The following is a 14,983-nucleotide window of genomic DNA, read 5'->3' on the forward strand; positions in this document are numbered from 1 at the left end:
TGAAAAACGGCGTGCTATAGTATGCCGTATGGTATGGGCTATAGCCCATGTTCAAAAATGATGAAAAACGAGGTTAATTATTTTTTCAAATTTTCAAAAAACGATGGGCTATAACCCATGTTTTTTGAAATTTTTCATTTTTTTCAAATCCTCAAAAATGATGAAAAACGGCGTGCTATAGTATGCCGTACGGTATGGGCTATAGCCCATGTTCAAAAATGATGAAAAACGAGGTTAATTTTATTTTTCAAAATTTCAAAAAACGATGGGCTATAACCCATGTTTTTTTTTTCTTCATTTTTTTCAAATCCTCAAAAATGATGAAAAACGGCGTGCTATAGTATGCCGTACGGTATGGGCTATAGCCCATGTTCAAAAATGATGAAAAACGAGGTTAATTTTATTTTTCAAAATTTCAAAAAACGATGGGCTATAACCCATGTTTTTTTTTTCTTCATTTTTTTCAAATCCTCAAAAATGATGAAAAACGGCGTGCTATAGTATGCCGTACGGTATGGGCTATAGCCCATGTTCAAAAATGATGAAAAACAAGGTTAATTATTTTTTCAAAATTTCAAAAAACGATGGGCTATAACCCATGTTTTTGAAATTTTTCATTTTTTTCAAATCCTCAAAAATGATGAAAAACGGCGTGCTATAGTATGCCGTATGGTATGGGCTATAGCCCATGTTCAAAAATGATGAAAAACGAGGTTAATTATTTTTTCAAATTTTCAAAAAACGATGGGCTATAACCCATGTTTTTTGAAATTTTTCATTTTTTTCAAATCCTCAAAAATGATGAAAAACGGCGTGCTATAGTATGCCGTACGGTATGGGCTATAGCCCATGTTCAAAAATGATGAAAAACGAGGTTAATTTTATTTTTCAAAATTTCAAAAAACGATGGGCTATAACCCATGTTTTTTTTTTCTTCATTTTTTTCAAATCCTCAAAAATGATGAAAAACGGCGTGCTATAGTATGCCGTACGGTATGGGCTATAGCCCATGTTCAAAAATGATGAAAAACGAGGTTAATTTTATTTTTCAAAATTTCAAAAAACGATGGGCTATAACCCATGTTTTTTTTTTCTTCATTTTTTTCAAATCCTCAAAAATGATGAAAAACGGCGTGCTATAGTATGCCGTACGGTATGGGCTATAGCCCATGTTCAAAAATGATGAAAAACAAGGTTAATTATTTTTTCAAAATTTCAAAAAACGATGGGCTATAACCCATGTTTTTGAAATTTTTAATTTTTTTCAAATCCTCAAAAATGATGAAAAACGGCGTGCTATAGTATGCCGTACGGTATGGGCTAAAAAACGAGGTTAATTTTATTTTTCAAAATTTCAAAAAACTATGGGCTATAACCCATGTTTTTTTTTAATTTTTAATTTTTTTCAAATCCTCAAAAATGATGAAAAACGGCGTGCTATAGTATGCCGTACGGTATGGGCTATATCCCATGTTCAAAATTGATGAAAAACGAGGTTAATTTATTTTTCAAAATTTCAAAAAACGATGGGCTATAACCCATGTTTTTTGAAATTTTTCATTTTTTTCAAATCCTCAAAAATGATGAAAAACGGCGTGCTATAGTATGCCGTACGGTATGGGCTATAGCCCATGTTCAAAAATGATGAAAAACGAGGTTAATTTTATTTTTCAAAATTTCAAAAAACGATGGGCTATAACCCATGTTTTGTTTTTCTTCATTTTTTTCAAATCCTCAAAAATGATGAAAAACGGCGTGCTATAGTATGCCGTATGGTATGGGCTATAGCCCATGTTCAAAATTGATGAAAAACGAGGTTAATTTATTTTTCAAAATTTCAAAAAACGATGGGCTATAACCCATGTTTTTTGAAATTTTTCATTTTTTTCAAATCCTCAAAAATGATGAAAAACGGCGTGCTATAGTATGCCGTACGGTATGGGCTATAGCCCATGTTCAAAAATGATGAAAAACGAGGTTAATTTTATTTTTCAAAATTTCAAAAAACGATGGGCTATAACCCATGTTTTTTTTTTCTTCATTTTTTTCAAATCCTCAAAAATGATGAAAAACGGCGTGCTATAGTATGCCGTATGGTATGGGCTATAGCCCATGTTCAAAAATGATGAAAAACAAGGTTAATTATTTTTTCAAATTTTCAAAAAACGATGGGCTATAACCCATGTTTTTTGAAATTTTTCATTTTTTTCAAATCCTCAAAAATGATGAAAAACGGCGTGCTATAGTATGCCGTATGGTATGGGCTATAGCCCATGTTCAAAAATGATGAAAAACGAGGTTAATTATTTTTTCAAATTTTCAAAAAACGATGGGCTATAACCCATGTTTTTTGAAATTTTTCATTTTTTTCAAATCCTCAAAAATGATGAAAAACGGCGTGCTATAGTATGCCGTACGGTATGGGCTATAGCCCATGTTCAAAAATGATGAAAAACGAGGTTAATTTTATTTTTCAAAATTTCAAAAAACGATGGGCTATAACCCATGTATTTTTTTTCTTCATTTTTTTCAAATCCTCAAAAATGATGAAAAACGGCGTGCTATAGTATGCCGTACGGTATGGGCTATAGCCCATGTTCAAAAATGATGAAAAACGAGGTTAATTTTATTTTTCAAAATTTCAAAAAACGATGGGCTATAACCCATGTTTTTTTTTTCTTCATTTTTTTCAAATCCTCAAAAATGATGAAAAACGGCGTGCTATAGTATGCCGTACGGTATGGGCTATAGCCCATGTTCAAAAATGATGAAAAACGAGGTTAATTTTATTTTTCAAAATTTCAAAAAACGATGGGCTATAACCCATGTTTTTTTTTTCTTCATTTTTTTCAAATCCTCAAAAATGATGAAAAACGGCGTGCTATAGTATGCCGTACGGTATGGGCTATAGCCCATGTTCAAAAATGATGAAAAACAAGGTAAATTATTTTTTCAAAATTTCAAAAAACGATGGGCTATAACCCATGTTTTTTGAAATTTTTAATTTTTTTCAAATCCTCAAAAATTATGAAAAACGGCGTGCTATAGTATGCCGTACGGTATGGGCTAAAAAACGAGGTTAATTTTATTTTTCAAAAATTCAAAAAACTATGGGCTATAACCCATGTTTTTTTTTAATTTTTAATTTTTTTCAAATCCTCAAAAATGATGAAAAACGGCGTGCTATAGTATGCCGTACGGTATGGGCTATATCCCATGTTCAAAATTGATGAAAAACGAGGTTAATTTATTTTTCAAAATTTCAAAAAACGATGGGCTATAACTCATGTTTTTTGAAATTTTTCATTTTTTTCAAATCCTCAAAAATGATGAAAAACGGCGTGCTATAGTATGCCGTACGGTATGGGCTATAGCCCATGTTCAAAAATGATGAAAAACGAGGTTAATTTTATTTTTCAAAATTTCAAAAAACGATGGGCTATAACCCATGTTTTTTTTTTCTTCATTTTTTTCGAATCCTCAAAAATGATGAAAAACGGCGTGCTATAGTATGCCGTATGGTATGGGCTATAGCCCATGTTCAAAATTGATGAAAAACGAGGTTAATTTATTTTTCAAAATTTCAAAAAACGATGGGCTATAACCCATGTTTTTTGAAATTTTTCATTTTTTTCAAATCCTCAAAAATGATGAAAAACGGCGTGCTATAGTATGCCGTACGGTATGGGCTATAGCCCATGTTCAAAAATGATGAAAAACGAGGTTAATTTTATTTTTCAAAATTTCAAAAAACGATGGGCTATAACCCATGTTTTTTTTTTCTTCATTTTTTTCAAATCCTCAAAAATGATGAAAAACGGCGTGCTATAGTATGCCGTACGGTATGGGCTATAGCCCATGTTCAAAAATGATGAAAAACGAGGTTAATTTTATTTTTCAAAATTTCAAAAAACGATGGGCTATAACCCATGTTTTTTTTTCTTCATTTTTTTCAAATCCTCAAAAATGATGAAAAACGGCGTGCTATAGTACGCCGTATGGTATGGGCTATAGCCCATGTTCAAAAATGATGAAAAACAAGGTTAATTATTTTTTCAAAATTTCAAAAAACGATGGGCTATAACCCATGTTTTTTGAAATTTTTCATTTTTTTCAAATCCTCAAAAATGATGAAAAACGGCGTGCTATAGTATGCCGTATGGTATGGGCTATAGCCCATGTTCAAAAATGATGAAAAACAAGGTTAATTATTTTTTCAAAATTTCAAAAAACTATGGGCTATAACCCATGTTTTTTGAAATTTTTCATTTTTTTCAAATCCTCAAAAATGATGAAAAACGGCGTGCTATAGTATGCCGTACGGTATGGGCTATAGCCCATGTTCAAAAATGATGAAAAACGAGGTTAATTATTTTTTCAAATTTTCAAAATACGATGGGCTATAACCCATGTTTTTTGAAATTTTTCATTTTTTTCAAATCCTCAAAAATGATGAAAAACGGCGTGCTATAGTATGCCGTACGGTATGGGCTATAGCCCATGTTCAAAAATGATGAAAAACGAGGTTAATTTTACTTTTCAAAATTTCAAAAAACGATGGGCTATAACCCATGTTTTTTTTTCTTCAAAAACGGCGTGCTATAGTATGCCGTACGGTATGGGCTATAGCCCATGTTCAAAAATGATGAAAAACAAGGTAAATTATTTTTTCAAAATTTCAAAAAACGATGGGCTATAACCCATGTTTTTTGAAATTTTTAATTTTTTTCAAATCCTCAAAAATGATGAAAAACGGCGTGCTATAGTATGCCGTACGGTATGGGCTAAAAAACGAGGTTAATTGTATTTTTCAAAATTTCAAAAAACGATGGGCTATAACCCATGTTTTTTTTAATTTTTAATTTTTTTCAAATCCTCAAAAATGATGAAAAACGGCGTGCTATAGTACGCCGTATGGTATGGGCTATAGCCCATGTTCAAAAATGATGAAAAACAAGGTTAATTATTTTTTCAAAATTTCAAAAAACGATGGGCTATAACCCATGTTTTTTGAAATTTTTCATTTTTTTCAAATCCTCAAAAATGATGAAAAACGGCGTGCTATAGTATGCCGTATGGTATGGGCTATAGCCCATGTTCAAAAATTATGAAAAACAAGGTTAATTATTTTTTCAAAATTTCAAAAAACTATGGGCTATAACCCATGTTTTTTGAAAATTTTCATTTTTTTCAAATCCTCAAAAATGATGAAAAACGGCGTGCTATAGTATGCCGTACGGTATGGGCTATAGCCCATGTTCAAAAATGATGAAAAACGAGGTTAATTATTTTTTCAAATTTTCAAAATACGATGGGCTATAACCCATGTTTTTTGAAATTTTTCATTTTTTTCAAATCCTCAAAAATGATGAAAAACGGCGTGCTATAGTATGCCGTACGGTATGGGCTATAGCCCATGTTCAAAAATGATGAAAAACGAGGTTAATTTTATTTTTCAAAATTTCAAAAAACGATGGGCTATAACCCATGTTTTTTTTTCTTCATTTTTTTCAAATCCTCAAAAATGATGAAAAACGGCGTGCTATATATAGTATGCCGTACGGTATGGGCTATAGCCCATGTTCAAAAATGATGAAAAACAAGGTTAATTATTTTTTCAAAATTTCAAAAAACGATGGGCTATAACCCATGTTTTTTTGAAATTTTTCATTTTTTTCAAATCCTCAAAAATGATGAAAAACGGCGTGCTATAGTATGCCGTACGGTATGGGCTAAAAAACGAGGTTAATTGTATTTTTCAAAATTTCAAAAAACGATGGGCTATAACCCATGTTTTTTTTAATTTTTAATTTTTTTCAAATCCTCAAAAATGATGAAAAACGGCGTGCTATAGTATGCCGTACGGTATGGGCTATATCCCATGTTCAAAATTGATGAAAAACGAGGTTAATTTATTTTTCAAAATTTCAAAAAACGATGGGCTATAACCCATGTTTTTTTAAATGTTTTATTTTTTTCAAATCCTCAAAAATGATGAAAAACGGCGTGCTATAGTATGCCGTACGGTATGGGCTATAGCCCATGTTCAAAAATGATGAAAAACGAGGTTAATTTTATTTTTCAAAATTTCAAAAAACGATGGGCTATAACCCATGTTTTTTTTTCTTCATTTTTTTCAAATCCTCAAAAATGATGAAAAACGTCGTGCTATAGTATGCCGTACGGTATGGGCTATAGCCCATGTTCAAAATGATGAAAAACAAGGTTAATTATTTTTTCAAAATTTCAAAAAATGATGGGCTATAACCCATGTTTGTTGAAATTTTTCATTTTTTTCAAATCCTCAAAAATGATGAAAAACGGCGTGCTATAGTATGCCGTACGGTATGGGCTATATCCCATGTTCAAAAATGATGAAAAACGAGGTTAATTTTATTTTTCCAAATTTCAAAAAACGATGGGCTATAACCCATGTCTTTTGAAATTTTTCATTTTTTTCAAATCCTCAAAAATGATGAAAAACGGCGTGCTATTGTATGTCGTACGGTATGGGCTATAGCCCATGTTCAAAAATGATGAAAAACGAGGATAATTTTTTTTTTTCAAAAAACGATGGGCTATAACCCATCGTTTTTTTATTTTTTTCAAATCCTCAAAAATGATGAAAAACTGCGTGCTACAGTATAGTATGCCGTACGATATGGGCTATAGCCCATATCCTCGTGGTGTATAGCGGTGTATGAGAATGGGTGTTGCGGAGGATGAGAGCGTTCCTCTCATCCTCCGCAACACAATGCATTCTCTATGGCAATAGCACAAACTTTGGCATGCTACTAGTCCTACATACTTACACCTAGCAACCCCATTCTAGCCTACTTAGGTTCATCTTACGGTGGACATGTTTGCCTGAAAAGGAATCTTTGAAATGTTTCATAGTTTTAGAAATATAGTGCTTTCAAATTTGAGACATTTAACATGGGGCTCAATGGCAGCTCTATAGGCACGTCAAAAGTCACTTTCACCTAGAAACTCCATTCACACTTTTTATTATTCAGCTTACTGTGGAGACACATGCTGGAACTTTTTTTTATTTTTATGTTTTGTAGTTTATGAGTTATTTAACTTAAACGCCCAATGCATTCTCTATGGCAATAGCACAAACTTTGGCATGCTACTAGTCCTACATACTTACACCTAGCAACCCCATTCTAGCCTACTTAGGTTCATCTTACGGTGGACATGTTTGCCTGAAAAGGAATCTTTGAAATGTTTCATAGTTTTAGAAATATAGTGCTTTCAAATTTGAGACATTTAACATGGGGCTCAATGGCAGCTCTATAGGCACGTCAAAAGTCACTTTCACCTAGAAACTCCATTCACACTTTTTATTATTCAGCTTACTGTGGAGACACATGCTGGAACTTTTTTTTATTTTTATGTTTTGTAGTTTATGAGTTATTTAACTTAAACGCCCAATGCATTCTCTATGGCAATAGCACAAACTTTGGCATGCTACTAGTCCTACATACTTACACCTAGCAACCCCATTCTAGCCTACTTAGGTTCATCTTACGGTGGACATGTTTGCCTGAAAAGGAATCTTTGAAATGTTTCATAGTTTTAGAAATATAGTGCTTTCAAATTTACAATGGGGCTCAATGGCAAAAATGATGAATAACGAGGTTATTTTTTTTTTTTTTAAAAAACAAAAACGATGGGCTATAACCCATGTTTTGTTTTTTTCTAATTTTTTTAAAATCCTCAAAAATGATGATAAACGGCGTGCTATAGTATGACGTACGGTAGGGGCTATAGCCCATGTTCAAAAATGATGAAAAACGAGGTAATTCTTTTTTTCAAAATTTAAAAAAACGATGGGCTATAACCCATGTTTTTTTAAAAATTTTCATTTTTTTCAAATCCTCAAAAATGTAGAAAAATGGCGTGCTATAGTATGCCGTACGGTATGGGCTATAGCCCATGTTAAAAAATGATGAATAACGAGGTTTTTCTTTTTTTCAAAATGTAAAAAAACGATGGGCTATAGTTTTGTTTTTTGCTCATTTTTTTCAAATCCTCAAAAATTATGAAAAACGGCGTGCTATAGTATGCCGTACGGTAGGGGCTGTAGCCCATTTTCAAAAATGATGAAAAACGAGGTTACATTTTTTTTTCAAAAAAATGTTTTTGAGGATTTTTTCAAATCCTCAAAAATGATGAAAAACGGCGTGCTACAGTATGTTGTACGATATGGGCTATTAGACGAGCGTCTAAAAATGGGATAAAAACGTCAAAAAATAGACGTCTAAAAATAGACGTGTTTTAGACGTCTATTTTTAGACGTTTTTTAGACATCTATTTTTTAGACGTTTTTTATCCCATTTTTAGACGCACGTCTAATAGCCAGCTATTGCTCAGTGGGATGGTCAAAAATGATGAAAAACGAGGATTATTATTATTATCTTTTAATAAAAAAAAACGATATATAACCCATGTTTTTTCTTTTTTTTCAAATCCTCAAAAATGATGAAAAACTGCGTGCTATAGTATGCCGTACGGTAGGGGCTGTAGCCCATGTTCAAAAATGTAGAAAAACGAGGTTAATTTTTTTTTTCAAAAAACGATGGGCTATAACTTATGTTATTTATTTTTTCATTTTTTTCAAATCCTCAAAAATGATGAAAAACGTGCTACAGTATGCCGTACGATATGGGCTATTAGACGAGCGTCTAAAAATAGACGTCTACAACACGTCTAAAAATAGACGTGTTTTAGACGTCTATTTTTAGACGTTTTTTAGAACTCCATTCACACTTTTTATAATTCAGCTTACTGAGGGCACACATGCTGGAACCTTTTACTTTGAAATGTTTTGTAGTTTCTGAGTTATTTCACTTAAAACGCCCAATGCATTCTCTATGGCAATAGCACAAATTTGGCCTACATACTTACATCTAGAAACCCCATTCTAACCTATTTAGTTCATCTTACGGTGGACATGTATGCCTGAAAAAAAAATCTTTGAAATGTTTCATAGTTTTAGAAATATAAGGCTCATATTTATAAATGTCTCAAATTTGAAAGCCTTATATTTCTAAAACTATGAAACATTTCAAAGATTTCTTTTCAGGCAAACATGTCCACCATATGATGAACCTAAATAGGTTTGAATGGGGTTTCTAGGTGTAAGCATGTAGGACTAGTAGCATGCCAAAGTTTGTGCTATTGCGGCTTTGACTGTAATTCCTGTACCGTTAACAAACTTATGAATAAAGTATTATTCAATCATTCTAGTTGACCAATAGGTTCCCATTCAATAGAAAGTGAATTCAGCTCTTGCAAAACAAAACGACAACAAAGCCAAATGAGACATTTATTAAAAGCACGGGGAACATTGTCACATCCTCAAAAGGAACATAAATACAAAAAATATATATGTACATATCATCATGGCATGCCATTGACAAAAAGGGGTTGGATACCAGTTAGTCCGGAAGCATGTTCTTCTGGGAGGAGAAAGGAGGAGGAGGGGGGAGGAGGAGGGGGGGGGGGGGATAACCGGTGTTTTCATAGCAGGGACCTGTTCTTTATCATTAACCTAGAACAAGGCCTAAACTTTTACTGTCCGCGACCCCCCCAAAAGAATCATATTCATATACTGTTGAGTGAGAAAACAATGTTGCACATTAAGCTAATGATCTAGGGGACCCCCTCCAAAAAAAAAAAAAAAGGTTGGGGAAGCCCCTGGGAGTCCTGACCACCAGTTTGGGAACCACTGACTAACAAGAACCTTCCATAACCTGAAAATGTCCAGAACCTGTGAAGTTCTGTGATGATTTTCTTTTTACATTATAACCACGGGGGGTGGTATCAACAATCAACTCTTGTAATAAAAAATAAAATAACTAAATAAAAGTACAGTGGGTTCCCAGAACTCAAGGTTAGTATGTATCATCACCTCCAGCCGTCGCGTGTGTAAAAACACACGCCAGGGTTCACTCAGTTTGTGTAGTTCAAAACAGCCATAAGAGAAATACAGACAGTATTGATCACCATGTACTTGTTCACGTAGTATTGCTTAGGCTGACCTTTGAGGTACAAAAAGGAGGTGTGCACTATTATTTAATTTTACAGTGAGCCCCAAAGAGAGGACAGTACAGATATGTACAGTGAAATGATTATACTTATGTTTCAAACTCACTTTGACCCCAAAACATTTAATTTTATTTAAACGTTTTAGTGTGCACCTCTCTTTGGTGAACTTGGCTGCTCTGTAAGGGACTCGGAAATGAATAGAAATGTATACTATTAGGCACTAATTGCATTTATGATAACACTCTAATCTTTACAAAATTATTCTCAAAAATATGCAAAGGATATGGTACAGTTAAGAAAAGCTCATCAATGAAATATGATAAAAGTGCTTAAAATCATTATAATTTGAGCTCAATATCATTATTACAATAACTTTCTCCTTCAAAATATTCAAGATCAAAGGCTGGCTTCTATCCCCAAGGGCTAAATGAACTATAATTTATTAATCAGTGGTAATGTTTTTTGTTTTGTTTTTACCACAAAATTGGCCTGAATAGGGATGCCAGGGTTAATGTGATTGACAAACAATTCAATTGTTAAATTATGAAACATAAAATACATTTGCATTTCCCCAAAAGAAAATGCATGTATTTAACTCAGTCTGACCAGACGCAGTGATAAAACATATCCCCCACTGGCGATAAAAAACAACGATGACCAGCAGAGGGGGATATCAAAATCAAAGGCGTGGATTTCCCCCGATATGTCTAGTAATCGAACCGTGATTCTGGTCATCAGATTGATGATAATACTAGCAATGTACGGATTCCGCTCGTCTACTGTTGGCCATCCTTAATACTGTTTATACAAATGACACCAGTGTTCCACGTCAATCCTTCATGGTTAATACTCATCATGCACGTATCAACCACAAGACATGATGTGATCATGTGACACTTGGGGAATTACAATCTGAGAGTCTGACAAAATGTTGATTAAGGCATTCGACACGGTAAACATCTTGTCTTTTTTATCTTAACGTCCCAAAATTATAAAGTCAAACAGTAGCTCTTTTGCCCCACGTGTCCTGGCTCAAATTCTGCTTGATTTCTTATTTTATATACAGACATTTAAAACGTAATACGATGAGTGACAGCTGGCAGGGCACCACCTATTGCACACAGGATTTACCTCTTCATCAAGAACCGACACATTCTCGCCCCGAACTCGTCACACACTCACGCTTTGGCCAGGACCCCATTGCATCACCAATGAACCCACCAGGTACAACTTTAACATCACTTTTCAACATTCGGGATCAGACGGCCATGTTTAAAAAAAAAAATGATGTGAAAATAATAATCCGTCCACGTTCATATGGGACACAAACGGGGTACCGTTCGCGCCCGCACCGGACGTGAAAGAGGTCTTGACCAAGCGTCTATATATGACGACTTACGAGCGAGAAGAACGGGTCACAAAAACATAGCGAGTTCAAACCCTTCACCTCGAAATAGCTACTATATTTTCCATGTATTCCCCATTTCTTTGACACGGAGCTTCAGTCCTAGCTGGAATCTCCCCCGGGGTGCTCAGGATCAGGGCTGTCGGGGTCGTCGGAGGGCAGCTGGACGCGCTGCTCGTCCATGCGCTTGGCCTGCACCCTCTGGATGAGGCTGAAGAAGTCCTCGTCGGGCACCGTGGGCGCATGAGGACCGGCCTCTGGCGGGGAGCAGCGCTGGTCGTCAATCCGTGAGGACTGCAGACAGATGAGCAGAGAGTGACCGAGTGAGAGAGGACAAAAGGCAAACAAATCAGGACTCTCTGAAAATGGATAAACCGGTCTCTATAGAGTCATCTGAGGCACTACTTGCAAACACATACTGTAGCGACTGTACCTGTTTTTTTGTAGCCCCGGTGTATTATCATTATGATTATTCTTTTTATATTGCTCACCATATTTCACCATATGTAAAATTGTGTAATTTGTTGTTGTTTTTTTGTACACTGTGATCTTGTTGTACTCGGGGCATTCTTGCATTCATGCCCCCTTAGATAGCATTTCTGTAGACTTAGATAGCATCTGATACAGACTTATAGCATGTTATGTAGACGGCACTATAATTGCATTGTAAATATAGTCATAGCACGCCATAGTACATATGTACTGTATAGCATAGTAGTATATATATAGCTTATATGTATAGTCTCATAATATAGATATTCCACTGTTACTTTCTTAGCTTACGCATGTTTTATGATAAATGCTTTTGTGATGTATTCCCATGCTTTTGTTCCTGATTATTGTAAGTCGCTCTGGATTAAGAGCGTCTGCTAAATGCCTAAATTGTAAATTGTAATTCTTGCAAAAGAGATCATGCGCTCAATGGTCTTCCCTGATTAAATAAAGGTCAATAAAAAACATGCAAAACAGTCAGACATTGTAAAAGTAGTTCAAAGGCTCACAGTTCTAGAAAGGATATATTAAATTAATTAAGTTCATTTTTGAATTGTCAAGCGGTAGCAGTTCTGAAGAAATTAATTGCAATTAAAAGGTTTTAATTGCATTTGAGTCTTTTCTTTCAACCCCCTTTTCACCCCAATTCGGTCGTTACAACCCGTTGAGCACCTGTGATTTCTGAAGTGTGTTCCCACCTGGCACTTAATGAGCATATTGAAGAAATCGTCGCTGGGTTCCTGGGGGTCGCCTTCGCCCACCAGGCTCCCTAGGTTGTTGTGGGTGATCCGCAGGCCTGGCAGGTTGCCAACATTAACCCGTTGGTCATCAAGGCGTCGACTCTGGGTGCTGGCAATCAAATCAAACAGCTCCTCTGTCTGGGGCGACGTGGTGAGTGCAGGATCTGAGAGACGCATGCATGGGGTCAATCTTTGCACAGACAGACTGAAAGACCGGGAAGCATTTCTTCCCTCCCTATTCCCTAGTCCCACTTATCACCCCATTTAGGCTTAATATTTTAAATCCTCCAGTTTTCTGAAATAAATATTTTCAAGATTTTTCTAAAATAGCAGACCTACAAGCTCATAGCGCGCCACCGAGTGGCGCGCTACGAGCTTGTAGATCTGCTATTTTTCAATAGCTAAATTATAACAATGTTTAAAACACCAAAAGGGGTTCCCGCCCAAAATGGGTTAAATCATTCTTTTTTTTACTCCACTACATTCGTTTGACAGCTTTAGTTGTGCAAATTTAGAAGACAAATAATTAATCAAATTATCAATTAAAACTAAACAGTTTTCTAAATTAAAATCTATTTTCAAATGGCCAAAGTATAAAATAGTGGTTCATGATCAATAAGACTTAAGACTTGTAAAAAAGTATTTTTAAACTGTGGTAATGCTACCACAGTTTAAATGCTACTTTTACTTAAGTCAGAAATCTTCCACCACTGCATAGGATGGCAGATACAGTACAAGTGATTACAATTTGATCACAGTGTCGAGGTCAAACTCAAACGACAGAAGCAGAACAAATTGTCTTGAGGTTCAGATGTTCCTAAACATCTCTACTAAATGTCAGAAACAAAGATAAGACTTTTTCTTATCATTCTGCTTCAAGGCAATAGTTTACCAGTATGGACTATTTCCTTAGTGATTATTTAATTGATAACCTTTTCGATTCTTCGCATAATCTAGAAGCAATTATTAATGGATTGATATGATTATTAATTAACCATTAAAGCCCTATTTTATACTTTGTTTTACAACTTTTACAACAGGTATACTCGTCCTATAAATTAATTACGCTGGGTACTCATGACGAGCAGGCTCGTCTTAAGGCGTTTGATAAGATAGCCTCGCTGCGTTTCATTTTTGGAACAGCTCTGGTTGCTATGCACGGTTGCCAGGGCCCCGCCCTCACTGTCGTTGTTTCTCCATAGCCATTAGTTTCTGTTTTAGTCTTGGCCTTTGCACACTCCACCACTTTTGTCCACCAGATGGCACTCAGTGAACAGTGGTCGCACAAAAAGAGCGAAAAAATGATATAAAACCTACCTATCATGTCATGTAGTGATGGGATGGAGTCAGCAGCACCGTCTCCATTTTGGGTCTCATCTAGATTGCAGCGCTGGTCATCCATGCGGCTGCTCTGGAACTTGCTCAGGAGATCAAAGAAGCAGTCTTCATCTGAGGGGTCACGACCCAGTTTCTGAAAAACAAAACAGAATTACATGTAGTGGTGGAAAAAGTTCTCAAATGTTTTGCTTAAGTGAAAGTAGCAATACTGCAATATTGAAATACTTGAGTAAAAGTACAAAAGTATTGGCATCAAAATGTACTTAAAGTACCAAAAGTAAAGAAAATGCAGAATGTTTCAGTGCCCATACCCGAGGCGGGGTTGGCGAAAGGGTCTCTATAAACTACCTCCCCCTGCCCAGCCGGGGTGCCTGATGGAGGGGAAAGGAACTGGTTGGAATAACGTGTTCCTTCCACGTGCTACGTCCAACCGGGGAAACTCCCCCCCTGTCAGGTGAAAGCGATAGGGAGCTTGACGCTCATGCATTGAAGGAAGCATGAGGTCAGTCCGTTGCTCTCGCCAGGTTGGCAGAGGAAGAGTAGAGCCCAGGATTAGATTAGAAAAATTGACAGTTGACACTTGGTGAAAAAATGGGTTAGAAAACTCACCAACGTGAGCTTGTAGATTGACTATTTTCACTAGTTTGGGTCCCGGCGAGACATCAAACTTCTCTTTTGGGTCTCGAGCTAAAAAGTTTGAGAACCACTGATCTATGGCATACTGTACGTACAGTATCTCTTGTACGACTCCATATTTGGCCATGGTTTCAGCCCGATTCAACCACCATTCACTTCCTGATGGACTGGCTCTTAGAAGAGTCTAGCCGATGACGTCATCCGTGGCAAAATTGGTATTTATTTTACCTCTTCTAGAGATGATAATAAATAGAATGGGCCAGCTCACACGGGATGGCTTTCTTAGAAAGAACGCCGTGACCTAGATGTTCAAGGT

General features: G+C 35.5%; 1 protein-coding gene across 1 annotated transcript in view; it reads right to left on the reverse strand.

Annotated features, from left to right (window-relative positions):
- Positions 1 to 9,320: 9,320 nt before the first annotated feature.
- gpsm1b (G protein signaling modulator 1b) overlaps positions 9,321 to 14,983 on the reverse strand; it is a 35,881-nt gene continuing 30,218 nt past the window's right edge. Inside the window, exons 12-14 of the mRNA XM_083794242.1 lie at positions 14,011 to 14,164; positions 12,652 to 12,857; positions 9,321 to 11,755 (exon numbers count right to left, since the gene is read on the reverse strand). Coding sequence (XP_083650368.1) covers positions 11,564 to 11,755; positions 12,652 to 12,857; positions 14,011 to 14,164 — 552 coding nt within the window. The 3' untranslated portion in view covers positions 9,321 to 11,563. The remainder of the gene's footprint in view (positions 11,756 to 12,651; positions 12,858 to 14,010; positions 14,165 to 14,983) is intronic.

Source organism: Protomyctophum parallelum (assembly GCF_964188405.1).
Source record: "Protomyctophum parallelum genome assembly, chromosome: 21".
Lineage (NCBI taxonomy): Eukaryota > Metazoa > Chordata > Actinopteri > Myctophiformes > Myctophidae > Protomyctophum > Protomyctophum parallelum.